Source organism: Martes martes (assembly GCF_963455335.1).
Source record: "Martes martes genome assembly, chromosome: 1".
Lineage (NCBI taxonomy): Eukaryota > Metazoa > Chordata > Mammalia > Carnivora > Mustelidae > Martes > Martes martes.
The window spans coordinates 193,272,726-193,296,471 of NC_137888.1; the positions used below are offsets into that span (position 1 = coordinate 193,272,726).

Consider the following 23,746-nt stretch of genomic DNA (forward strand, 5'->3'; position numbering starts at 1 on the left):
AGATGCCTTCCACGGTGTGTCTGCAGATGACTCAATCTGAGCGCGCATGCGCAAATGCACACGGTTTGCAAGGGGTCTGTCAAACAGGAACCCTTGAGAACCTTGGGCTCCGCCTCCTTAACCAATGGGGAGGCATCAGTGTCCCTTCTTCTCCTGGCCAATTCCATCAACACCAGGGTGGCCTGGCTCTTGCAACCCAGCCTGGTTATCCAGAGAAGCACCTCTGGCTGAGGACTCAAAGTGGATTTCCAGTTGGTTCTCCTTGACATCTTTCTCTGGAAATAATCCTTTCATCCATTCATGCACTCATCTGGTCATTCAACAGATATTTTTGAGCACCTACTAGTTGACAAGCCCTGTCCTGAGTGCTTGTGTTCTAGCCATGGAAGATGCTGTTAGGGAGCTTCCTGCATCGTTGTGGGGTGAGATCTCACCACATCCATTATTAGTATATTCAGAGAAAATTCACAGTCCCCTCTCTGAAATCTTTGGGGCCAGATCGGTATGTCAGAAGTTTGGAGATTTTGTGGAATTATAAAATTGGGGGGGGGCATATAATGATTTAGTTTGCAAAGGGCGCCAGTGAAATCTAGAGAGATACCCAGTAACTCCCTGCTGTTCGTATTTCTTCAGTGAAAAGTGTGACTGTTCCCTGTGACTGGAAAAAATCAAGGGTATGGAGTGCCTGGCAAGTGACCCACGCTGAGTACTCCATGACCCTCCTGTTCATTCTTGCCTCGTGCCTGATTTTCAAGGTCATCTGTTTCCTTTTCACGACACCCCTGCCACAGGTCATTATATTTCTCCGTGTTTTGTTTGTTTGTGAGTTTATATGTGTATTGAAGAGGATGTTGAAGCCCCGAGAGGCTAAATGACTTGTCCAAGACCTGACAGCTAGAAAGTAGCCTAGGAGGGTTGGAAATTCAGTCTTCCCTCAACCACTACCTAACACCACCTTCTTCTAGAGAAAAGAAGCAAAGCAGGAAATAAAAACGATTGGGGCTGTGTCTACATAAGCAAAGGCAAGTGCAGAAAAGTAGGCAATAATCCAGATAATTCAGAATTTGGCAAATTTTAGAAAAAGCTTTGTGTTGGGTAGCCAGGGTTTCTGGACAGGCTGTAGGGGTGAGAGCAAGTGACTAGCCCTTCTGTTTTAGCAGTAAGATCATCTAAAGGGACTCAGGGGCACTTGGGTATGGAGGGGTTTCAGTACCCTTTGAGAGCTCTATTCTTGAACTCCTGTCCTGCCACTGCCCAGTGCCTTTGGGCATCTGGATTGCCGGCCCTGAGGCAGACGCAGGTCAAAAGCAAAAAGGGAGAGAGGGAACCAGGGAGGGCTTGCCAAGGGGCGGTTCTCCCGGCACAGACCTCTCATGTTCAGACCCTCCCCTGGAATTGGCAGATCTCAGACTAGATCGGAAAACTGGAAAATGCCCACAGGTCATTGTTAAGTGGGCAAGGCCTAAAGAATGTAAGGGGACATGGAACTCAGGAGATGAACGGGAGATGTCTCAAGAGGAGCTTTGATGACCTTTGGGCTCCCCCTCCTTAAGGCTTCCTGAAGCCCTGGCTAAAGAAAGCAGGGCCAGAGGGAGAAAGGGCATCTCTTGCAGTTCCTGGGAAGCCCACACAGCTATTTTGGTGCGGGTGGCCAAACGAGGCCAGGACTGGGGAGGATTCCCGTCGGCAGAGACAAGTAAGGTCCAGGAAGGGGCTGCAGAGGGTGGGACAGAGTCTCAGCAGTCTTTCCCCGCGCGATATAGAGTGGTCAGCCAAGGTGGGAGTCAGGGATGGAAGAACAAAACAGAACAGCCACCACCACCCCCGAAGAACCCAGGCTGCGGAGTTTATGCCTTAAGGTCAAAGGCATGCTGCTGGATGGCGGAAACGGAATCGTGTGTGTGTGTGCGTGTGTGTGTGTGTGTGTGTCTTCCACCTGGGATGTCTAGAGGATGGGGAGGATTGAGAACAAGAACTGTGCTCCAGTGGGAAGCATGGTTTGGGGGTGGCTTCCCTGCCATGCTGGACTTCAGGGGCACACATCCGCCAATCGCATCCCTGCAGGGACAACCACAGGTGTCTGCAAGTGTCCAAAAGTTTCAGTGCCTGGAATCCGGTTTTGCCAAACTTCGCAAGCTTCTCACCTGAGGGCAACCACCTAGATCCACGTCGCATCCGGGTGCGCTGGGTCGCAGCCAGGGGCTGAATCGCGCGCCCCAGTCCCCAAATCTACTACACTGGGGGCGATGCAGGATGTGCGCGTCTACCCTGTTCTCCAGCCTCGGGGCTTAGGGACCCTCCCCCGGGGTAAGAATGGGGAGGAGGTCCTCCCAGAGGTTCCGTGCTGGGGCCGCAGGCCCCCTGCAGCCCTAGTGGGAGCGTCCCGGGACCCGCGAGCCAAGGGGTCCAGACCGGGAAGTTGGGGTTCATCCTCCCGAGGGTCGGCGGCTTTGGAAGATCGCAGACAGCCGGGCGGCGGGCAGGCAGCCGCTGCAGAGTGGACCTCTCTCTTTCAGCAGATGCCTGGGGGATGGGGAGCCCAGAGAAGGGGGCTCGAGCAGGGAGCGTATTCCACCCCCCTGCACCCCAGCCGTGGTACGGCTTTAAAATCCTGCGGAGTTTGTCATAGGCCGGCCTCACCACGCATGCGCATAGGCGAAGTTGAGTTTTTTTTCTTTCTTTTCTCCCCCCTTCCCTCTCTCTTTCCAGCCGCCTTTGGTTCTACAACTTAAAAAAAAATTTTTTTTTCCCCTCTAAGAACAGCAGGGGAAAGACGAGTCCGGAGAGAGGGAGAGAGAGTGAGGCAGTTGGCTAGGAGGGCCGGGGGTGGGTGGGGGGGGTCGCGGTCCCTGCGGCGGGTCAGTCTGTCTGCGGGGCGCAGGATCGCGTGGAAGGTTGCTGCGAGCTCCAAGGCGCCGCCTCCGCCGCCCAGAGTCCGGTTCGGTGCGGCCGCCGCCGAGCGAGCTCCTCCCGCCGCCGCCGCCGCCGCCGCGCCGTGCCCCCGACCGCCCGCCGCCCGCCTGCTCGCCCGCCCGCCCGCCCCTCGGGCCCCGGCGCCAAACGAGGAGGTGGGCAGCTGCGCCGGCCATGGACCGCCAGAGCTGAAGGGCCGCCGCGGAGCCCCTGGCCCTCGCCCCTCCCCAGCCCCACGCCCGCGGTGCCCTCGCCCCTCTTCGCCTTTCGTCTAGGGAAGGCGGGGGAAAGACGGGGATTAACCCGAAGAGAGAAAGAGGGGAGGGGGGAGCCAGTGTCTCCCCCGGGGCAATCGCTCATCGCCCCCGAAACCGCCGCGCAAAGCGTTCGAGGGACGACTTTTACCCATTTTGCGCCCCCTTTTTGCCAAACCCTAAAATGAAAGGACAAAAGTTGGCGCTGACTCTTGTAGTCCGGATGGCGACTTGTGCATTTTCAGCGGCATCTCCCGGAGAAAAAGCCATGCGCGCCTGATTGTTCTGTGGCCCCAAAGCTTCAGTGTGTGTGGGGGTGGGTGGGGGGTGGGTGTGTGTCTGTGTGTGTACACAGACGTCCACACACTCACTCGCGGCCGCAGGATCAGCGCCTGGAAGCAGACGTTTCGGCCACAGACTTGGAGAGGAGGAGCTGGAGATCAGGAGGCGTGAGCCGCCGGGAGTTTGCAGAATCCGTGGTGTGAATGAACTGGGGGCACCTGGGCGCGCGGATCGCCCCCGCCCCCGCCCCGGGCCAGAGTTGAGTAGTGGGGCATTTTTTTCACCCTCTTGTGAAGAATTTTTTTTTTTTATTTGTTGTAAAGTCTTTTGCACAATCACGCCCACATTTGGGGTTGGAAAGCCCTAATTACCGCCGTCGCTGATGGACGTTGGAGAGGGAGCGCCTCGCCGAGGAACAGTCGCCTGCACGCCCTCGCCGGACCCGCGGCTCCCTTGTTGCGCGCGGGCTCGGCTTTGCCCCTGCTGCCGGCCGGCGGGCTTCGGCGCCCCCTCGGTTCCCGGGCGCATCCCGGCGCTGCTCGGGCTCGGGCCCTCGGACTCGGGCGCCAGTGACCGCTTCGCCACCGATTTCCTGCGCCTGCCGGACGCGCCCAGGAGGAGCCCGAAGCTCTGCGCGGGATCGTCCCCCCAGGCTTAACCCGGCCGCTCCGCTCGGATTCCTCGGCTGCCCTCGCTCTGGTGGCGACTTCCTCCCCGCGGCCGCGTCCCCTCCCCCTCGCCATGAAGGTAGGTGTTCTGTGCGCTGTCGACGCTCGCCACTTTTTTTCCCTTCACTTTTTTTCTTTTGGAAGTTAACTGACTCCCCCCCCCCACCCCCCCGCACACATACCTCTTCCTATCCTTCCGTTTCTTCTACTGCCTCTAGAAGCTAGAACTCCTGCGTAGCTGGCAGGCACCCCTACCCCTTCGCCCACCCGCCCACCCTTGCGCACTGCCTCTGTCTCCCGGGAGACTTCTCGTCCAACCAAAAGTTCCGCAAACCTTTTGGACTTTGGAGAAAAAGTGAGGAAGAGCCAGGGCAGAAGAACTGCGAGCGGTTCACCGAAGACTTTCTTCTTGCCCTGAGAAACATCAGTGTAATTTACTATGTATATTTCAGTAACAGGATAATGATTCAATTCAACAAATATTTACGAAGCGCCCACTGCGCGGGCACCAAGAGGGTGTGTGGCCGAGGCTCGGAAAGGGGAGGAGGACTCCTTGGTTGGGAGACCGGGCGGCAGGACTAGGAGCCTACACCCCAGAGCAGCGCACCGCCCCCTCTCCCCTCGTCCTCTGTTGCGGGAGGCCAGGTTGCAGGCTCGTCCCGGCCAGGGAATCCCAGCGCTGCAGGCCCGTGTGCCTTTAAGAGTGCCTAGTGGGGGGCCAGCGCGCACCCCGGCGCGGGAACCGGGCCGCGTTATTAGCATTATTAGCCGCCACTGGGTGAGCTCGGGCACTTTGCCGGGGTGATGGGGGCGGGGAGTGTTGGCAGTGGTGGCTCTAATCCCGTCCTCCAAGAGAGCGCGCCCTGGCCCCCTGCGCGGAATCTGCCGTGTCCTTTGGAAACATTTGGGCCTCCGCTTTGGGAGAGCGGGCGGGGGGCAGTTTGTGAACTCTTGTTTGTTTTAATTGTCAGTTGTATGTTAAAGCCGAGTCACACACTCCGAGGGTCACCGGGAGTTCACTTTTGCGAAAAGTTAACATTTCTTCCTGCAATAGAACTTGTTATTTTCCAAACAACTTCTCCTCTGTCTGTCCTCCAAGCTTCGATCCTTAATTTCCACTTTTCTTGATCCTCTCCCATTTTACTTTTCTAGAAAATAAGGTTGGGATTAGAATTAAGATGTTTCCTAAAGCAAATAAATTCCCGCTCGCCCTCCCAAAAAAGTATTAAAAAGAACCCGAAATCTGGAGCCCCCCGGGGCCTTGTTTTACTCTCCAATTCTAGTTTGGCGTCGGGGCCCCTTCTCCTCTCCCGCTTTTAAATGGACAACCCTCTGTTTGGAAGTCCCTTGGAGCCAGGGGTGGGATCGCATCTCCCCAGCCCCTGCCCTCCCGCCAAGATTCGCTGCTGCTCCAGCCTGATATGGAGATTTCGTTTCTAGACAGCCTCTGCCAGGGGAGTTTCGAGGGGGCAAGGCTGAAAGCGCGCAAGCTGTGGAGACGCCTTGTAAACTGTGTCCGAGTGTGTAGATCCGTGCCCTGTTGTGGGGGGGGGGGCGAGGGGAGTAAAGGGTCAGTTGTTTTCAAGTCTTGGGCTTACTAGCGAGCCTTAGTCCCGCCGGGCCCCACAAAGGAGGACCCTCCCCCAGGAGGACTGTCCCGAGAGTCCCTGGACTTTCCTTTTCCTCACCGGAGCGCCCCGGTGCACAAGGGGTTAGCATCGCGCGCACGGAGCTCAGCTCTTCCCGCTGCCTTTTCACCCTCGCAGTGCGGTGCCGGCTGCCCCCTGTTGGCTGCCTCCAGGTAGGACGCCTGGGTGTCTGCTCCTTGGGGTGGGCAGTCAGCAGCTCCCCTCTCCCTCCCACCTCCGGCTCCGCTCGTCCTTCCCGACCACCAGGTCCACCTCTCTTCGAGGGCCCCTCAGAGGCCCCCAGAGGACAAGCTGCTCTGTATGGCCGCCGCAGTACAGATGGGGCCAGGGGTCCGATCCAGCAAACTGGGCTTCGGAGAGAGGAGGAAGGGTTTACCTCGTCCCCGGGGCGTCGGAACAGGAGCGTCGCCCTAGGAGGCCTAGGGTACGGCCTGGGCGCTCTCACCCGTGCTCTGTGGGAGACAAGTGTTGCTTTCTCTTTCTCGGCCTCAATTTCTTCCTCTATTAAAAAGCGGAATTGAAACTGCCCCTGAAGGGTGGGGGTTCAACTGATCTTTAATTTTCTTTCTCCTTCGTTCTCTTCCTCTGGATAAAGTCGAGAGCCTGTGCTTGGAGGTTAACCTGTGTGAGAAGGTGTAAGTGATGTGTCTGTGTGTGTGTGTGAGAGAGAGAGAGAGAGAGAGAGAGAGAGAGAAGAGACAGTCTTGAAGTCTGAAGAGACCGGTCCTGGGATGGAAGTGGGGAGACAGGGAACAGAGCCGGGCTTGGCCACCGCTCTTCCTTTGGAGCCTCCTTGTTCCCGGACCTGCTGTTCAGTCCTGAACCGGGGCAGTCCTTGCACTGATCACTGGGCGCAAGGAGCTCCCTCCACCTCCTCGCTAGGGCTTCCCCCACCCCAAACACACACACAACACACACGCAGCACTGTGGACACAACACGGCGGTGAGGGGCTGCCTCGATCCCTCTGAGCCCAGGCTAGAGGCTTAGGGGAGCCCTACGTCCTCTTCCGCTCCCCCAAAGCGGACCTCCTGTCGGCCTCACCAGGCTCAGCCCCATCGGCTCCCTCTTCTCTCTGGGCACTTCCTGGGGCAGGGCGTCCCAACTTTGCGGTTGCAGCCTTTTATCTCCCACAATTTTGTTTCTCTCCTTTAGGAAGAGATCACAGTGGGGAAAACAGAGTTTATTTCCTACCAAGAGCAGGGATTCTTGGACTTTCCTATCTTTTTAGCCACCACAGGTCAAACTCACTTCTAACTCCTAGCTGGTCTCCCCCTTCATTTCCATTTTCCCAGACCTGGGGGACCCTAGACTCAAAAAACCTAGTGGAAGGGGATGCCCGGACCGAATGAGGTAGCGCCCATGGGTGAGGGTTGAGAATCTTCTTCCTGCCTTTGCAGAATTTCTCTTTAGGGGCCGCAGAGCTGAGGACTTGGGTGCTGGGCGCTGCTCAGACCCGCTCTATGGCATGGGAACCTCATCTAACCAGAGTGATGGTTTCCTGTCTCCCACCCCTCATCACCCCCAGCCTGCACCCCAGTGGATAAAGAAGGTTTAGGAACACCTTCAATCCAATGCAGAGGCTTTGGAGGAAAGACAGAATAAGCATCACTGCGTTGAGCTGCTCTGGCTTTGGAAACTGGGGAGCACGAATGCCCTACCCCCACCTCACCCCTCCCCGGCGCTAGAACCTCTCATGCGCCCGCAGCCCTCCACCCCATTGCATGCTAGGAACAGATTCTGAGGACCTTACATAAGCGGGCTTCTCCTGGCTCTGAAAGTGTTGGAAAACATTTACCCCGTTCTTTAGTAAACTCAGTCTCTGCCCAGAACTTTTGTTTTACCCCCGGTGTGACCGTCTCTGGAGAGGTCTCATTTCCTACTGTCTTTTGGGATCAGATCTCTTGGTAAACAGGCAGGGGTGTTTACCCTACAGAGTCGATGTATTTATTAGTGAGTTCGCTGTGGGTTCTTTCAGTCCTTCAAACTTGTGGGGCCTTTTTTTGGGTTGCACGGGGATTGGAGCGGGAAGAGGGCCAAGGTGTTTCCGGGCAAGCACGCGGGGTTAAGTGGAGACGCGACTCTCAGGGCTCTCCTGGCGGTTCCCCTTTGGGACACCTCTGGCCTACCCCTAATCTGGAGCTGGGGAGACCCGAGTCTCGGAGACCCAGTGAGCCACTCCCAGTTAGGAATGGGCGGACTCTCCCCAGGGTCATCGGGCCCAAAGTCGGTTCGGTTTGTGTGGCTTTGCCTCTAACAAAGAGATCCGCTGTAATCCGCCGAATCTGTTATCAATTTCTCTGCTGCCCGCGCCCCGCCCCGCGTGCCCCGCCCGTCGGGAAGCTCGGAAAGTGCGCGCGGCCAGCAGCCCTCTCCGCCGGCGTCTCGGAAGCACGTCGGTGCGTGTGTGTCTATTGAACGCGTTTGAGTGTGTGAATGTGCATGGGTGTGTTGTGAGTGTGTATGCGTGCGCGGCCTTGGCCGCGGAGTGGGGGGGGAGTCGATTTTGCAGCCTGGGCCGCGCGCGAAGGCAGACCTCGCAGCCCACCCCCTCCCCTGGAGGAAACTTGACACTTCGGGCGGGGGTGGGGAGGGAGACCGAGCCTTCTCTGTCTTCGGCTGGGGAAACCCCAGGTTTCTGTTCTTCGGGATGCGCCCCTAGCTTTGCGGCGTTTGGAGAACGAGTGGGCCAAGGGCTCAGAGCCCTGGTTAGCGGGTTTGGGGGACCACATAAGCGTTTCCTCTTGGAGAAGCCCCGAGTTGTCTGGTCAAAAGGACGGCGGGCACAGAAAAGCCGTGGCACGCTCCTGGGCCCCCTCGCTTTTCCAAGGCTGCCTAGGTCCCTCTGTCCCTTTGACGGCGCACGTTCCAGGCCCTTCGGCCGCCTGGAGAAGGCTCACCTTTCCTTTCTCGAGGAAGGGGCTCCCTCCGGGCTGCGGGCGGTGCAGCGCAGCCGGGTTACACTTAACAGAAACGTAAAAGGGGATTTTGGAAACCCGCTCCTCCCGCCCACCCGGGCCACTGTCTCGAGCCCCCGCCGCCTACAGGTGGACAAGTCACCAGTGGGGGGTGGGGGAACGGCCGCGAAAGCTTCCAGGGCCGCCCCCTGACCCCGAAATTCTTCACGACGGGAACCTTCGCCGCCGGGGCCCTCTCTGCTCCCTGGAATCCAGGGGCTCAGCCGCGGCGCGGGAGCCGGCGCATCTCTGGCCCCGCCGAGGGCTCACTCACACCCGCGGTGGCCTCGCCCTGCACTCTCACCGTTCGGGACTTACCGAACCGAGTCTGAATTGGGCTGGAGGGTGGGGTGGAGGTGTTCTAAGGCCAGGCTCACAGGGCCACGATGGCGAAGTGGCCGACAAGCCCAGACCAAGACCAAAGAAAACTGGAGTCCCCCTTGGTTTCCTTTCCTCTTTCTCTGTGGCAGCTGTCAGGAGTGGGGACCGAAGGGGGGCGGGAGAAAGAGTGAAATGAAAAATCAGAATTTGTGGGAGGGCAGGGAAGGGATCCTCTCCCAGGACATCGGGATCCAGACCCCCATTGGCCTCAGGGGTGCTATCCCTTCTCCCCTTCTCAGGGGTGCGCAGAGTGGCAAGAGGAGGCCGCAGGCAGGGGAGGGGGCACTGTTTTCCGGTTTCCTGGGTTGAGAGAGCAGGTCTCTCTTCCCGTTATCCCCAGTGCCCCCCATCTCCTCCCCACTCCAATCTGGTTGAACAGTGTCCTAAGGAAACCCAGGCTGCCCTTCCCCCTCTGGAAGTGGCTTCCCCCAAAGCGGCCTGTAAACTGATTAGGAAACATACGCTGTTAATTCCGAGCTGCATTTCCCAGCTGGGCACTCTCGCGCACGCCGCTCCCCGGGGCCTCGCCCCCCACCCCCTGCCCTTCCCTCCCGCGTCCTGCCCCCACCCCCACCCCCACCCCCGCGCCGGCCACCCCGCCTCCTCCGCAGCCGCCGGCGGCGTGCTCCACTAGCCTTCGCGCTCCTCTCGCCCATGGAATTAATTCCGGCTCCACTTGTTGCTCGGCCCAGGTCGGAGAGCGGACGAGGGTGGCTGCGGGTTCCCGAGTGAATTCCCGAGGAGGGACCCAGCACAGCGCGGACTAGAGGGGAGCGAGGGGGTGCGGGAAGCGAACAAGCAGGAAAGAGGCAGCGCTTGGCACCGGGGCTTTGACTCAACAGCATTGAGACATGTTTGTAATCGCTGGCGTGCCCCGCGCGCAGGATCCCAGCGAAATCAGATTTCCTGGTGAGGTTGCGTGGGTGGATTAATTTGGAAAAAGAAACTGCCTATATCTTGCCATCAAAAAACTCACGGAGGAGAAGCGCAGTCAATCAACAGTAAACTTAAGAGACCCCGGATGCTTCCGTTGTTTAAACTTGTATGCTTGAAAATTATCTGAGAGGCAATAAACATCTGCTCCTTTCTTCCCTCTCCAGAAGTCGATTGGAATATTAAACCCAGGAGTTGCTTTGGGGACGGCTGGAAGTGCAATGTCTTCCAAGTTCTTCCTAATGGCTTTGGCCATATTTTTCTCCTTCGCCCAGGTTGTAATAGAAGCCAATTCTTGGTGGTAAGTTCCTTCTAAGTACATATTCTTTGTTTGATTTTCTTTTTTCTAAGATTCGTGGGTACGATGCTGCAGTATTTAAAGCTGAATCGTGAGTCTGAGTGCCTTTGTGTGATACCTACGGGTATAATATATTTTGTGTATATATCTGGAAATCAGAATTTTCTTTTAACTTGTTAATATCGTCAAGCTTAGTCTTTAGCTCCGTAGGGAATGGGACCCTATAAATCTACCCCTTTTTCTATGAGACCCTTGTTCAGATGTGTGCTTGTAGTACATCATGTAATAAAAGGGCACCGAAATTCACTTCTCTAATAATTGTAAGCCTATCTATAAAATTTACTTTTGCCACCTCTAGGTAGTAAAAGCGAGTTCCAGCTTTTATTTTCTGTCACTCGAGGTTATTAACCTTCAGGGTCTGAGGCAGGCAGAGTGTTCTAGGAAGACAGCTGCACTCCAAGTGGGGAAGTATTGGGGCTAGAAATTTGATCAAAAGGAGGTGAACGTGAAGTAGTCAAATGTCCTTAAACGAGCGTTTCTCTCTGGTTAGGGGCCTTGTAGATAGACTGCAGTGTATCCAAAGGATTATTTTTGACGGCGTTCTGGATATTTTTTCCCTGTAAATGAACAGCGTTTCTTCTGACTGTCAAACATGACTTGTGTTCACTGGATACGCTGTCTTGGGTCTTGTACAATCACATAAGGGGCCCTTTTAAAATGTCCAGAAACTGGTGAATTTTCTTCAATCTCTCTACTTGTGTCCCAGTTCTTGCACCGGTCAGAAGGAGCTCCTCTCTCCTCTTCCCCGTGTCTAATTTTGTCTGCTTTCACATTCATACGTTTTCAAGGCAGATCCGTCCAATTTGTGGGGCAAAGGGAATCCCCTTTCTCTAATGTCAGAGGCCCGTCCCCCGAACCGGCATCTCCCCCGTTTCGGAAATGTGGGTTCAGGTAGATGGCAACCAGGGCAAGGTAGGGAGTGAAAACCTAACTGAGGAGCCAGATGGCGGGGTGGGGACTGTACAATACCTCCGTTTTCTGAGCGCAGTTTAAACAGAGAAGTTTTATGAAACCCTTCTCCTACTTTGTCATGAGGACAAGCAGGAGAGAAAAAGCATCTGTGTGCTGAAAACTCTGTCTCGCTGACATGCTTTCAGGGGGCCTACCTCTAGAGTTCACGTAAATCTTGAATGCACATCTCCCCCCACCCCTTCTAGGTCGCTAGGTATGAATAACCCTGTTCAGATGTCAGAAGTATATATCATAGGAGCACAGCCTCTCTGCAGCCAGCTGGCAGGACTTTCTCAAGGACAGAAGAAACTGTGCCACTTGTACCAAGACCACATGCAGTACATCGGAGAAGGCGCGAAGACGGGCATCAAAGAGTGCCAGTATCAGTTCCGGCATCGGCGTTGGAACTGCAGCACCGTGGACAACACCTCTGTGTTCGGCCGGGTCATGCAGATAGGTAGGACACTGTGCAACAGCTGGTTAAATGCAGATCAAGCCCTCTCCTGCAGATGGGTTTCCTCTAGCACTTAGGGGCTTGCTAAGGAGGGAGTCTTCCAGCTGGATGAGCTGAGCACAGGGTGGGGGGAGTCTTCTGGAGTCTTCCTCACTACTGCCCCTGGCCTTAATTCCTGTTCCCACACCTTGATGATAATAAGTTTGGGGCTTCTTTAGTCAAAACCGAAGGGAAGCATCAGAGACACCTTCGTTTTTCTGAACACTGCACTTTTTTCTAAAATGCCTTCTGTTTGGAAGAGAAGCAGGACGCTTATTTCGGTTTCTCAAAAGGAGGTGAGGAAAGATGAGTCATTTATATCCTTTTAAACTTCAAAACTCTTTTAACGGTTAGAAGTCTCTTAAGCCACAATTCAAATGGCCCACGCATCAAACTAAATACTGTCATCTTTCGAATGCTGGCTACGTTGGGAGTGAATAAGGTTTTAATTTTCCTAATATAGATATTTCCTGAGGCTATAGAGATATATATGTTAAAAGCTTTATTTTTAGCCCCAGAAAGAATTTTAATTAGAAGTGATCCCATTTACGTTGTGATTTTGGCTATTGACATACAAGCACATGCTTCGTATCCCAACCTAGAGACTTAAAAAAAAAGTCTTAAATGTATTGCTCACAGTTAGATTCTTTAGGTTAAACGTATCCTTGAACTTGGTAGTGCATGCAGGGTGGAGGTGGTGTTAAAATGGGGCCAAAGGCAAAGAATTTGGAAACTCTGTCTGCTTCTGGTTTGGTTTAATAGCATAGGATACTATCTGACAGATGGGATCCTGTGTGTGTTTTCTAGTGTGAATATTTTAGGTCCCTTTAGTATTATGCAAACAAGCCCTTATAATTAATATGACCGCGGTGATTCCTAAAATAAGAAGCCATTTATCAAAGCAATTAACTGTTTAGACGGACTGAAGATAAAAAAGTTGGCTTAATATCCGTCACGGATGGATAAAATGCTTTTATAAAAACCCTGAAAAGTGCATTCATTGAGAACAAAAAAGAGTTGTCAGTGGATGTTTGAGCCAAGAAGCCAAGCGACTTCATATACTAAAATAATACGGGACTGGAAGCCATTCCTCTCATTGAATGGCAAAATGGTCTGCGACTCTCAGCCTGCAGTTTCATAGGGCTTTGTCCTTCCTGTTAATGATTAAAATGTGCTAATGTGTATACTGGGATCCGAATCCAGGAGTTAAGCGGCAGGAACACAGGAGCCTGCCCTGAACCTGGACTGCCCTATATAGTAAACTGGGGTGGTGGAGGTTCCCTTCTGCATTGCCTTGTTGTGAGCAAGCTCACAACGTATCAGAATGGTCAGTTGTCAGCTTTCCCTTCTCATCTTGGCCTTATGTGTTCCCCCTAAACTGCCTTCCTCTCAAACTCTGGGAGCACTTTTTCGCGTGTATATGAGTTTGCACAAGCCATACATTTTTGATGGGTAACCAGGAAGCAAAACAGCCATTGGAATGGTTTTTCTGTGTCGTCACTGGAACAGGGCTTTGATTTAAGATCCTCTTCTCGTCTTCCTATGTAGCCTGTGTTGGGCCAAAATGTTCAGAATAAGCTATCATTTGCTAAGTGGATTTGAGTTCTGCTGGAGATTTATTTAAAATGTGGTCCAAGATTCAAAGAGCCTGCCTCCTCAGGGAACAAGCAGAACCTTTGGTACAAAGGCTTATAGTTAATTGTCCCTTGCAAATACCCTGTCTGGTCCTCAGCTGGGTGGTACGCCCATCTGGGTTGGTGGTGAGTGGGTGGGAATCGAACTTCCTCCTGGGGCACCCTGCTAAGATACTAGCATCAAGTTTACGATGTCCTGGGCATCTGAGAGCCCACCCCATCCTCCTTTGCCAAAAGTCCCCCAGGTTCCTGGGGTCTTATGGCAGGAAGCTGCTGCTGGGCTTCCGGAGGAACATGGGGCCCTCTTCTATTTATTTAAAAAAAGCGATGGAGGGAAGAAAAACCAGAATAGATTTTTGTGGAAGGGGAACATGGACCCAGCCCTAACAGTGGGAAATTTACTTGGCTTTCACTTTTCTATTTATGAGTCTGTTTGAAGAGAAGGAGCTAAGGGAAAATTTAAGGCACCTTTGATGTTGCAAAGGGTGTGTGTGTGTGTGTGTGTGTGTGTGTGTGTGTATGTACTCACTCCAGAGCACTAAGTACAACCAGGGACATGGGGAGCAATCCGTGAGAATCTGACCCTGTGATGGGGCCAGTGTCTGAGAAACTCAGGCTGCCACTTCCATCCCTCTTTGACTCATTTTTCTAGGGTGCTAGTTGCCTGGGAGGCGCTGTATACAATTGACCAGTGAAGGGCCCACTCCTCATTTTGGAAACTTTCTCATTTTTCATCACGCTATCCTTTCCTCCAGCTTTTGTCTCCGTCTCTTCTTTGTCTCCACACTGTGAAAAGATATATAAGAAAGGCTCCATTTTTAAGGGGTGTGAGGGTCTGAAGAGAGGTAGATTTCACAGGGAGGGAACCCGAACTGAACCAGCAGTGTTCCATCTGGGATGGCTGCGTCCATAGGCTATTAGCCAAAGAGCACTTTTCAAACTGACATTTTTCCCTGCAGTGACCAATGAGCTAAAGAGATTTCTGACCAGGTTTGGGTGCCAGGGCAAAAAAAGAAAAAAAAAAAAAGAAATGCTCAAGGTAGACCCATGAAAAAAGCAGCATTATTGTGTTTTGTATAAAAGCCCTTTTATGCGCTGTCTCCTTGCAAGACAGTGCCTCATGTTCTTCTATCTCCACAGGACTCTTTCTTTTCTCTATCTTCCTCTAGCGGCTGCCTTATTCTACAGGTCTCCCATCTGGGGCCACAAATTTTTCTGTACTATCAGTATTAATCCTCAAATAACTCCCCAGAATCTGTCTGCTCACCTCATTTCTCTCCACTCCCTGATGTGCCCTGCCTCTTTCATTTGAGCTAGATACACGGAACACCCCTTAGGAACTTTCTGGATCCTCCTGCCAACCACCAACACGCTCCTCAAATTATTCATTTTTTTTTTAAATTGTGGGAGGGAAGGTCTGTGGTAGCAGGGAAACTTCGCTATTCCTGGAAGGAGGAATCACACATATCTGTGGATTGAAGTGTGGAGATCGAGTCCCAGAGAGGGCAGCCTGCTGGATCCTGAAATTGGTATAGCCGTCCTCCTCAGATGGACCCTTCTGGTTGGGGTGGAGTCCTGTTGTCAGCTGTTCTGCTGCTGTTACCCCCCCCCCCCAAAAAAAAAGATTGTTACGAAGCTCTTTAAGTGTCAGAAAAACTTACTCTGGTACAGGGATTTCAGCACCAAAAGTGGCCTTTTTTCTGCCCAGGCATCTAGTTCAATACTTATTTTATAGTTGAAGAAAGTGAGCCCCCTACCCCCCAGTACACCCCTCAGACCCAGCTTCAGAGGGCAAGGTGTTAACCCTTTCTCTCTGGTACCACATTTCTATTAAGTGGCTTCTTGTTACACATAGAAACGTCTCCATGTACAAGTGGGAGTTGAGGTGGTCTACAAATGCCTCCATTTTCCTCCCGACAAATGGGACTCCTCTATCAGTGTTGTACAGGGTTTCAGGACGAGGAAGACTTTTCATTTCCCCTCAGATTGTGGTTTCTTCCTTCTTGCTATTTATTCTAATGCTCTGAGGCTAAGGCTATGGGTTGGGGGGGGGTGGTTTGCAGAAGTAGCATAAAAGACAGCAGGCTGTTAGAAGACCACCTCCATCTTCTGGAAGGAGAAGTATCAGGCCCATCAGCTTGCAGTTGAAGAAGGGGCAAGTTTCACTCTAATGCTCTAGGAACAGGTTTAGAAATGTCCCCTGGGGACGTCAAGAGCCTGAGACAGGCACCCTGTGCCTCCTGATGGAACAGGGGGAGCCAGGCCCCCCCGGAGTAGGGCTGCTGCAGCCTCTGGGTTCCAGGGTTCCAGGGCCCGAGACTTTCAGAGGCTCTAAGCCTAGCAAATTCTGTGCTCCCGCCTGGCCTGAGGTAACTCAAAATGAAAATGACACCAGACCTTAACATAAGCGTAAGTAGGTCTCCCCACGTTCTGTTCTCCCTCAATGACTTCTTTCACGTGCGTCTTGGGAAGTAAGTTTCCAGGATTTTCAGAGGCTGGAGGGAAAACCAGTCCAGCGCCGTCTGAGCGCTGTGGCCGCTTCAGTGTCAAGAGTAAAGGTGTCAGGGGTCTGCTGCTCCTGTCACTTGCCGCCGCCGCGTGTTGGGCGGTTGTCCTGCCTCCGCCCCTGGGGGTGGGGGCTGGCCCCGGGGGTGTGGGTGTTAGGGCTGGGGCGCCCCCGGCCCCTCTGCCCCGGGCCGCTGGGTGGGTGGGGCGGGTGGGGCTCCCCGGCCCTCGGAGCCCGGCCGCCGGGAGGCGCCGGGTGACCCCCGCGTCCCGCCCGCAGGCAGCCGCGAGACGGCCTTCACGTACGCGGTGAGCGCCGCGGGGGTGGTGAACGCCATGAGCCGCGCGTGCCGCGAGGGCGAGCTGTCCACCTGCGGCTGCAGCCGCGCCGCGCGCCCCAAGGACCTGCCGCGGGACTGGCTGTGGGGCGGCTGCGGGGACAACATCGACTACGGCTACCGCTTCGCCAAGGAGTTCGTGGACGCGCGCGAGCGGGAGCGCATCCACGCCAAGGGCTCCTACGAGAGCGCGCGCATCCTCATGAACTTGCACAACAACGAGGCCGGCCGCAGGGTGAGTCCGCCCCGCCCCACGCCCGCCCCGCCTGCCCGCCCCGCCCGCTCCCGTCCCGCTGGGGTCCCCAAGCTCGGCCGCCGGCCCTCCGGCCCTCGGTGCCGCCCTGCGCCGCCCTGCGCCGCCCTCCAGGTGTACCTGCCCCTCGGTCGCTCTCCCGGCGTCCGGCTCCTTCTTTCCCGTTCTGACTCTGCCCCTCGCTGCTCCCCTGTCCGCCTCCTTCCCTTCCTCCCTCCCCACCTACACCCAGGCCTCTCTGGAGAGGGGTGCGCGCCCCAGAAAGGCCCCCTGGAGGTGAATCATCCCGCCCGGGCCCCCTCCAGCAAAGGTGCTCCTGCAGTCGCCTGAGGAAAAAAAGAGCTTTCTCTGCCTTTTTAATTAGTCCCCAGTGCCATTGGCCAGCCCAGCTCAGAAATAAAAATGTGAATAAAGCTCGCCCTCCTCCTTGGAACATGTTTGTGGTTGGGCTTAAACTTGGGAGAGGGAGTTCTTTATCCCGGGAGGTGCCCAGTGGAGAGAACCCTCAGCTCAGCTTCGAGGACTTGGCTTTTCCCTCACTTGCTTCCTCCTTGCCTCTCCTCATGGCATTAGATAGCAGGCCTGACGGATTGAGGGTTTTATTTTGTTTTGTTCTGTTTAAAGGGTTTTTCTAGGAAAACGACAGCATTTTTAGGAGTGTAGACTTTTCTAGGTCTGCCCATCAGGCCACGCGAGGGTGGTTCTGGAGAGAAGAGAGAGCCACTCAGAAGGGCCCAGAGAGACCGGCTTTGCAAGCCCTCACCAGCCTTCTGGGTCCACTCTTTTCCTTCCCCTGGTGGTGGGACACTTCTCCACAACAGTTAAAAAGACCCTTTTTTTCCTGCGGTTAAACACATGGCACTTTATGGCTGCTTTAAAATGAAGGGGTGAAACTTTTCTTAACTTTGGCAGCATTGAAAACCAGGGTCATTATTTTTTCACAGAACCCAAGGTAGGTGCCAGGAACTTTCTGGTCAGAGATTTCACTCTTCTGTATTTTGGGGTGAGGAAAAGGGAAGATAATCACAGAGTAAAATATAGAGGACTGGGAGGAGTCTTAGAACCCTCTAACCACACACCCTCATTTTTAAAGCTTGGGAAACTGAGGCCCTAGAGAACCACTTCATGGCCATGGGGGAAAAATTGATGGATTGAGATACAAGCCCAGGCACGTTTTTATTAAACTCATGCCTCACAGCTCAGGGGTAAAGGGCTATCGATTGCAGAATTAAAGAAATCTAGGTTAAGATCCAGTTCTGTTCTTTTCCGTGTATGAGTCTCAGTTTCCTCATTTGCACATCTTTTGGAAGGTCATGGCATGAACTGTTGCTTGGGATTATGGGAGGACTAAGTGGGATCATACAGGGGTGGATCCATACGAAGTTACCAGTGCTTCACTCTCTCTGACCCATAAAGTAATAGCTTCACATGGTTCAGTCCAAGGGCTGAGTTTAGCATCGGCCTTTAGTGAGTGCTTGATAAATCACAACTTAATTGTTAGATGTTACGAAACGGGGAACAGAGAAGTCAAAGATTATCTAGATAATTCCAGCTAACCTAGCTTCTCACATTGATGTTAAAAATGTGGAGGTGCTGGGAAAGGACTAAACTCGGTAGATTTTTGCCTGTGGTGCTGTGAGGGGTCACGTTAGGGCCTCAGAGCTTCTTTCTCAAGCCTCCCATTACTGTCTCTCCCCCTGGAGCTGACCAAGGCCACATCATGGGCATGTCAGCCCCACTCCCTGTGGGAGCCCATAAAGCTTGCCCCTGTCCTCACAGGGGGCACATCCCAGTACTCTGAGCAAACAGCAGTGCCCAGGGCCTCAGACCAGATGCACCTCCAAGAGAGAGATGTGGTTGACTCTTCCGGGCCCATCGAGCCCATATTTGGTACTTTCATCCACGGAGGGGATTTCTTTGACTTCTCTCATGAAGAGAAACGATCAGAGGCTTAGCAACCAAGAAGAGAAGGTCAAGGGATTTCCAAGTGGAAAGAGGGGGTTTTGGGGAGTTGGAAAAGCACCTTTAATATTAGAATGTCATTTAACATCTACATTTTTAAATAGAGAGTGAGTTCTTTTGGTAGGTTTTATAAGTGGAGCAGTGAGCTGCACTCGGATCCTGGCGGATGAGGTTGCAGAGAAGACAGTTTTTCTCCAGGACGGTGGGGGAAGGGAGGAAGAGATTTGGACCCTGTGCCAGGAAATCATATTAGAATCGCCTGGGGGCATTAGCTTTTTATTTTCCTCAAAGGGGAGCAAAGGTTAAATACATTTGCAAAACCTTTCCACACATTAGCTGAGTGCCTGAATCTCTTTATGCCAAGGGAGTACAATTTGCGCCCCCCCAAAGCCCCCCTTTTAAAAAAAGCCCTTTATGAATCCTTAGAGGAGGAAGGGAGCTGTTCTGCGTGTAAGGTGCCTTCTAGCTCCCTCCAGCCTCCAGGTTCTTGACAGGCCTCCTGCAGCTTGCCAGCACCACTCCAACTGTGAAGGGTGACTGGCACAGGAGCTGTGGGCAGTGGGGACTATAAATAGGCAGCCACCGCCTCCCAGACTGCTGGGCACGGTGCTGTGAGGCCAGGACAGTGGACGCTGCTACTGGGAGGCCAAGGTGACCCAGTGAGAGCCCAGGACCAGCACCCAGATGCCTTGGGCTCATCACCCTGGAGAAAGAGCAGATTTACTGATTGCATCCCATATGCCATGTAACAATTTCCTCGCATCCCCTCATTTTATCCTTATAACAATATTGCGAGGTTTGTACCATTACAGTTCCCCTTCCCAGATAGAAAGAGGAGGCTCTGAGAGGTAAAGCCAGTTGCCTCACTGCCAGGGCACAGTTAGGACAAATCTCACATCCGCCTAGGTCTGGTGTGGGTGCTCGCTCTTAGGCAGTGTGGGAAGGGTTAGGAACTGTGCAGGACACAGGAGGGAGAATGCCTGAGATCCAGACCTGGTTTCCTCACATTCCAGCTGTGTGGCCTGTGCGGGACACTTACCCTCTCTGTGCTACGTGCCATCATCTAATCCATTATAATGTTATTTGGGAGGCTTTAATGAGATAAGTAGTATAAAGTCTCTGATGAGATTTTATACTGGGACACTAATAATAACAGTGACTAAGATTTGAACGCTGATCCCACTGGGGCTGCCCCGTACCCCGCCCTCCTACTTAGCACTGGGTGCCCATGGGCAAGTCACTGAGCATGAGCTTCGAGCCCAACCACCTGGGTTCAAATCCTGGCAGCCCTCCCTTCCTGGGTAACAACTCTATGGCCCTCACTTTTCTTCTCTGTGAGATGGGTCGGATACTAGCCCGGCCCTCATAGGCTGGCAGAGGGGATTAACCCAGGTGATGAAGGCCAGGAATTGTGGATAGTCTCTGGGATGAGTGTTCAAGATGTATTAATTGCTGTAACATTATCCTGGGGACAAAAGAAGCAACTGGAGTGTTCTCCTGTTCCCATTTAAAAGCTGGTTGTTGCTTCTGGTGAGGTATACTAATGAGAGGCTAAGGGTCTATTTATTGTGTAGATTTTTTAAAGAAGGCAACACCTGCCTTCTGCTTGCGCAGGAGGAGGAGGAACTAGGTCGGGCCCTGGCGGAGCTGGTGGCCTCTGCTCCACCGCAGGGAAAGGGGAGGGGAGCTTTGGGAACATACCCTCCACCACTGTGCTCCAGGCTCCTCTGCGAGTGGGTGCGCTGACTGTCCCCTCTCCCCACAGACGGTGTACAACCTGGCCGATGTGGCCTGCAAGTGCCACGGGGTGTCGGGCTCCTGTAGCCTCAAGACGTGCTGGCTGCAGCTGGCCGACTTCCGCAAGGTGGGCGACGCCCTGAAGGAGAAGTATGACAGCGCGGCGGCCATGCGGCTCAACAGCCGGGGCAAGCTGGTGCAGGTCAACAGCCGCTTCAACTCGCCCACCACGCAGGACCTGGTCTACATCGACCCCAGCCCCGACTACTGCGTGCGCAACGAGAGCACGGGCTCGCTGGGCACGCAGGGCCGCCTGTGCAACAAGACGTCGGAGGGCATGGACGGCTGCGAGCTCATGTGCTGTGGCCGCGGCTACGACCAGTTCAAGACCGTGCAGACGGAGCGCTGCCACTGCAAGTTCCACTGGTGCTGCTACGTCAAGTGCAAGAAGTGCACGGAGATCGTGGACCAGTTCGTGTGCAAATAGCGGGTGCCCGCTGCCCGTGCGTCACCCAGCCCCGCTCCCGGACCCACTTATTTATAGAATGTCCAGTGATTCTGGTTTCTCTTTTAATATTGTTTTATTCCCTCTCCCCCCAGCATTGCAACCGGAAGCATTTTTTTTTCTGTTCCCATCTAAGAACTCTGTGGTTTATTATTAATATTATAATTATTATTTGACAATAATGGGGGGGTTGGGAACCAAGACAAATATTTATTTTGTGCATCTTTGGAAAGGTAAGACAAGACTTCTTTTGATGGTTTAGGATGTGGGGGGGATTACAACTACCCTTAGTTGTGTGCACATCTAGAAGGGAAAGGAAAGATGTTTTCTTTTTCTCAACTGTGGGGTCAAATATAGGACAGGTAGCAACCAGCTGGAAGGGGATGGTACAGCTCTATGCATGATTCAGCTTCTGTGACCAAAATGGATTGTCAATGCTCTGGGGAAAGTGGAAGGGTCTTGAGAGAAACAAACACGAAATGAGACCCACCCCTTCCCTAGGGCTGCCAGTTGGAAACATTTTCACAATGGTAATTTAAAAAGTAACAGCAAAAATCTCACATCCCTCCAAGATAGATCATTTGTCTCCTTTTTCTCACATGTTCGATCTGCACAGGGTTCTGTACCAGTAGCTACTGAAACCTGGGGAACAGGCAGGAAAGCTCCGGAAGTTAAAAGCCTTAAAAACGCCCATATCAAGATCCTGATCTGACGCTGTTACAGGAATTAGGTTATCAGATTGGAAAAGGATCCCCGAATGATTCTGGGTACTAGCCTTTTCGTTTGGAGAGAGGTGGGGAGGTTGGCCTGAATATGAAAAGAAAACTATACTGTAATTTTCTTAGGGATGCTTGGTTAATAAATGATAATGATGAAAATAATAAATGAATTCCATTCGCAGATCCTCAGCCCAAACAATAGGGTAACTGCACTGGGTGCGGATCAGCGCTGCCCCGGAGCGGAAATCCTGCGTGAGGGGGAAACAGTGACATCGGCCCTCCCGCTCAAACCCGGGTCCTCTCTGATTCCTCCTGGCCTTGGTGCGATGTGATGCTGGCCAAAAGGCAGCTCCAGTGCGTCCCTTTGATTGTGGGACAGGAAATGAAACATTACAGGCTCCACTTGGGAAACGGTTTGCTACTTAGGGATTTTTTTTCCCCCTCAAACTTTTATTTTGAGGAGCAGTCGTTTTATATGTTTTAAGGACATTACACGGCTAATGGGGTTCCCAGAGGTGTTGCAAGCGTTTCACTCTTGTGATCCTGTGTGTCCCGACTACCCACTCCAGCTTTTCCTATTATACTGCAGGTGTACCCTAAGGCTGTTCCCAGTGTACTTGAACAGTTGCATTTATAAGGGAGGGTGTGGTTTAATGGTGCCTGATATCTCAAAAGTCTTTTGTACATAACATATATATATATATACACACACACACATCTATATATAAATATAAATATAATTATATCTCAGTGCAGCCAGTGACTTACAGTTTATTCTGAGGTGATTTCTCAGTCTAGAGCATTGTTACTCTTCATTGCAATCCAATTGGGATTTTTCCAAAAGTTTTCCAGGTTGAGCTTGGGCTGCGGCCCCAATGCGATCGATCACACCTGGAGGGAGCATCACAAAACAGCCTTGTTTCTGAGGAATCTGGAAGGTCTTACTGCAAAATGCTCGTTGGTTTGAAAATTCCTTTTATCGGCCTTGCGCCACCCCTTTCTCTCCAACCTCCATCTCTGTACACTTTCCTGAAAGGGCATTACTCGTTTGCCATGGACATGGAAACGAAGAGAGATTCAAAACTCAGAAGCATTGTCCACATTTGTGTTGCCGTGGTTCAATTTGCAGAGTGGAAACTGGTGCCTATTAGCACCTGTTTGAGTCCATTAGGAAAATCAAGCTCATGGCATACATAGCTAATTAGGAAAAAAAATTTTTTTTTAAAGCAAAGGATACCTCTTTCCTAAAAGTGTCATCAAATGTGTTCTTATTTCAGACTTATGCTATTTTATAAGTTTGGAAAGACACCCATCTCCTGCAACCCTCCTAGGCTCAGTGACCTTCACAATGACCTCCGCCACCTGTGGCTCTTTAATTTATTGCACGAAGATATTCTCGTCCCCTCAGTTGCAGTGAATTGCAAGCAAAAGATCTTGAAATTAAAAAGCACTAATTAGTTTAAAATGTCACTTTTTTGGTTTTTATTATACAAAAACCATGAAGTAATTTTTTTATTTGCTAAACCAGATTTTGTTCCTTTTTAGTGATTCATGTTTATGAAGAGAGTTGAGTTTAATAATCCTAGTTTTTAAAAGAAACTATTTAATGTAAGATATTCTACTTGTCATTCAGATATTATGTATATCTTCTATGGCCTTTATTCTGTACTTTTAATGTACATATTTCTGTCTTGCGTGATTTGTATATTTCACTGGTTTAAAAAACAAACATCGAAAGGCTTATGCCAAATGGAAGATAGAATATAAAAATAAAACGTTACTTGTATATTGGTAAGTGGTTTCAATTGTCTTTCAGATACTTCATGTGGAAGTTTTTTTTGAGAAACCATGAGGGATAGTTTAGAATGACTACACGTCAGAATAATAGAAGAGTACAGAGTTTTACCAAAACCAAACTTTGGAAGCTTCAAAAGATTTCTATATGTAATGGAACAAAAGGGGAATTCTCTTTCCTATATATGTTCCTCAAGAAAAAAAAAAAGAAATCAAGCAGATGGCTTAAAGCTGGTTATAGGATCGCTCACATTCTTTGAGCATTATGCATGTAACTTAATTGTTTTAGAGCGTGTTGCTGTTGTAACATCTCGGAGAAGAACGGAGAAGGCACATGCTTTTACCCGTAACCAGTATTTTCACCCAAAAGTTTGTGTTTACCACTGCCTCTGTTGCACCTCTCTGTTTGAAGTTACTAGGGACGGAGCGCCTTTGAAAGTAGTTCTATGAAAAGCAAGCCTC

General features: G+C 52.3%; 1 protein-coding gene across 1 annotated transcript; it reads left to right on the forward strand.

The window, feature by feature from the left end:
• The first annotated feature begins 3,735 nt into the window (after nt 1–3,735).
• On the forward strand, nt 3,736–21,645 carry WNT5A (Wnt family member 5A). Its single transcript, XM_080817257.1, has 5 exons — nt 3,736–4,196; nt 10,203–10,336; nt 11,551–11,801; nt 16,257–16,549; nt 20,295–21,645. The coding sequence occupies exons 1-5, from the start codon at nt 4,191–4,193 to the stop codon at nt 20,751–20,753; spliced, it is 1,143 nt and encodes a 380-aa protein (XP_080673383.1). The 5' UTR covers nt 3,736–4,190; the 3' UTR covers nt 20,754–21,645.
• Nucleotides 21,646–23,746: the final 2,101 nt, after the last annotated feature.

Bases quoted from the DNA above. Each gene is read 5' to 3' on its own strand.
- WNT5A (XM_080817257.1), top strand. The intron at 11,802-16,256 runs GTAGGACACTGT...TCCCGCCCGCAG, and splicing joins CGGCCGGGTCATGCAGATAG to GCAGCCGCGAGACGGCCTTC. The intron at 16,550-20,294 runs GTGAGTCCGCCC...CTCTCCCCACAG, and splicing joins ACAACGAGGCCGGCCGCAGG to ACGGTGTACAACCTGGCCGA.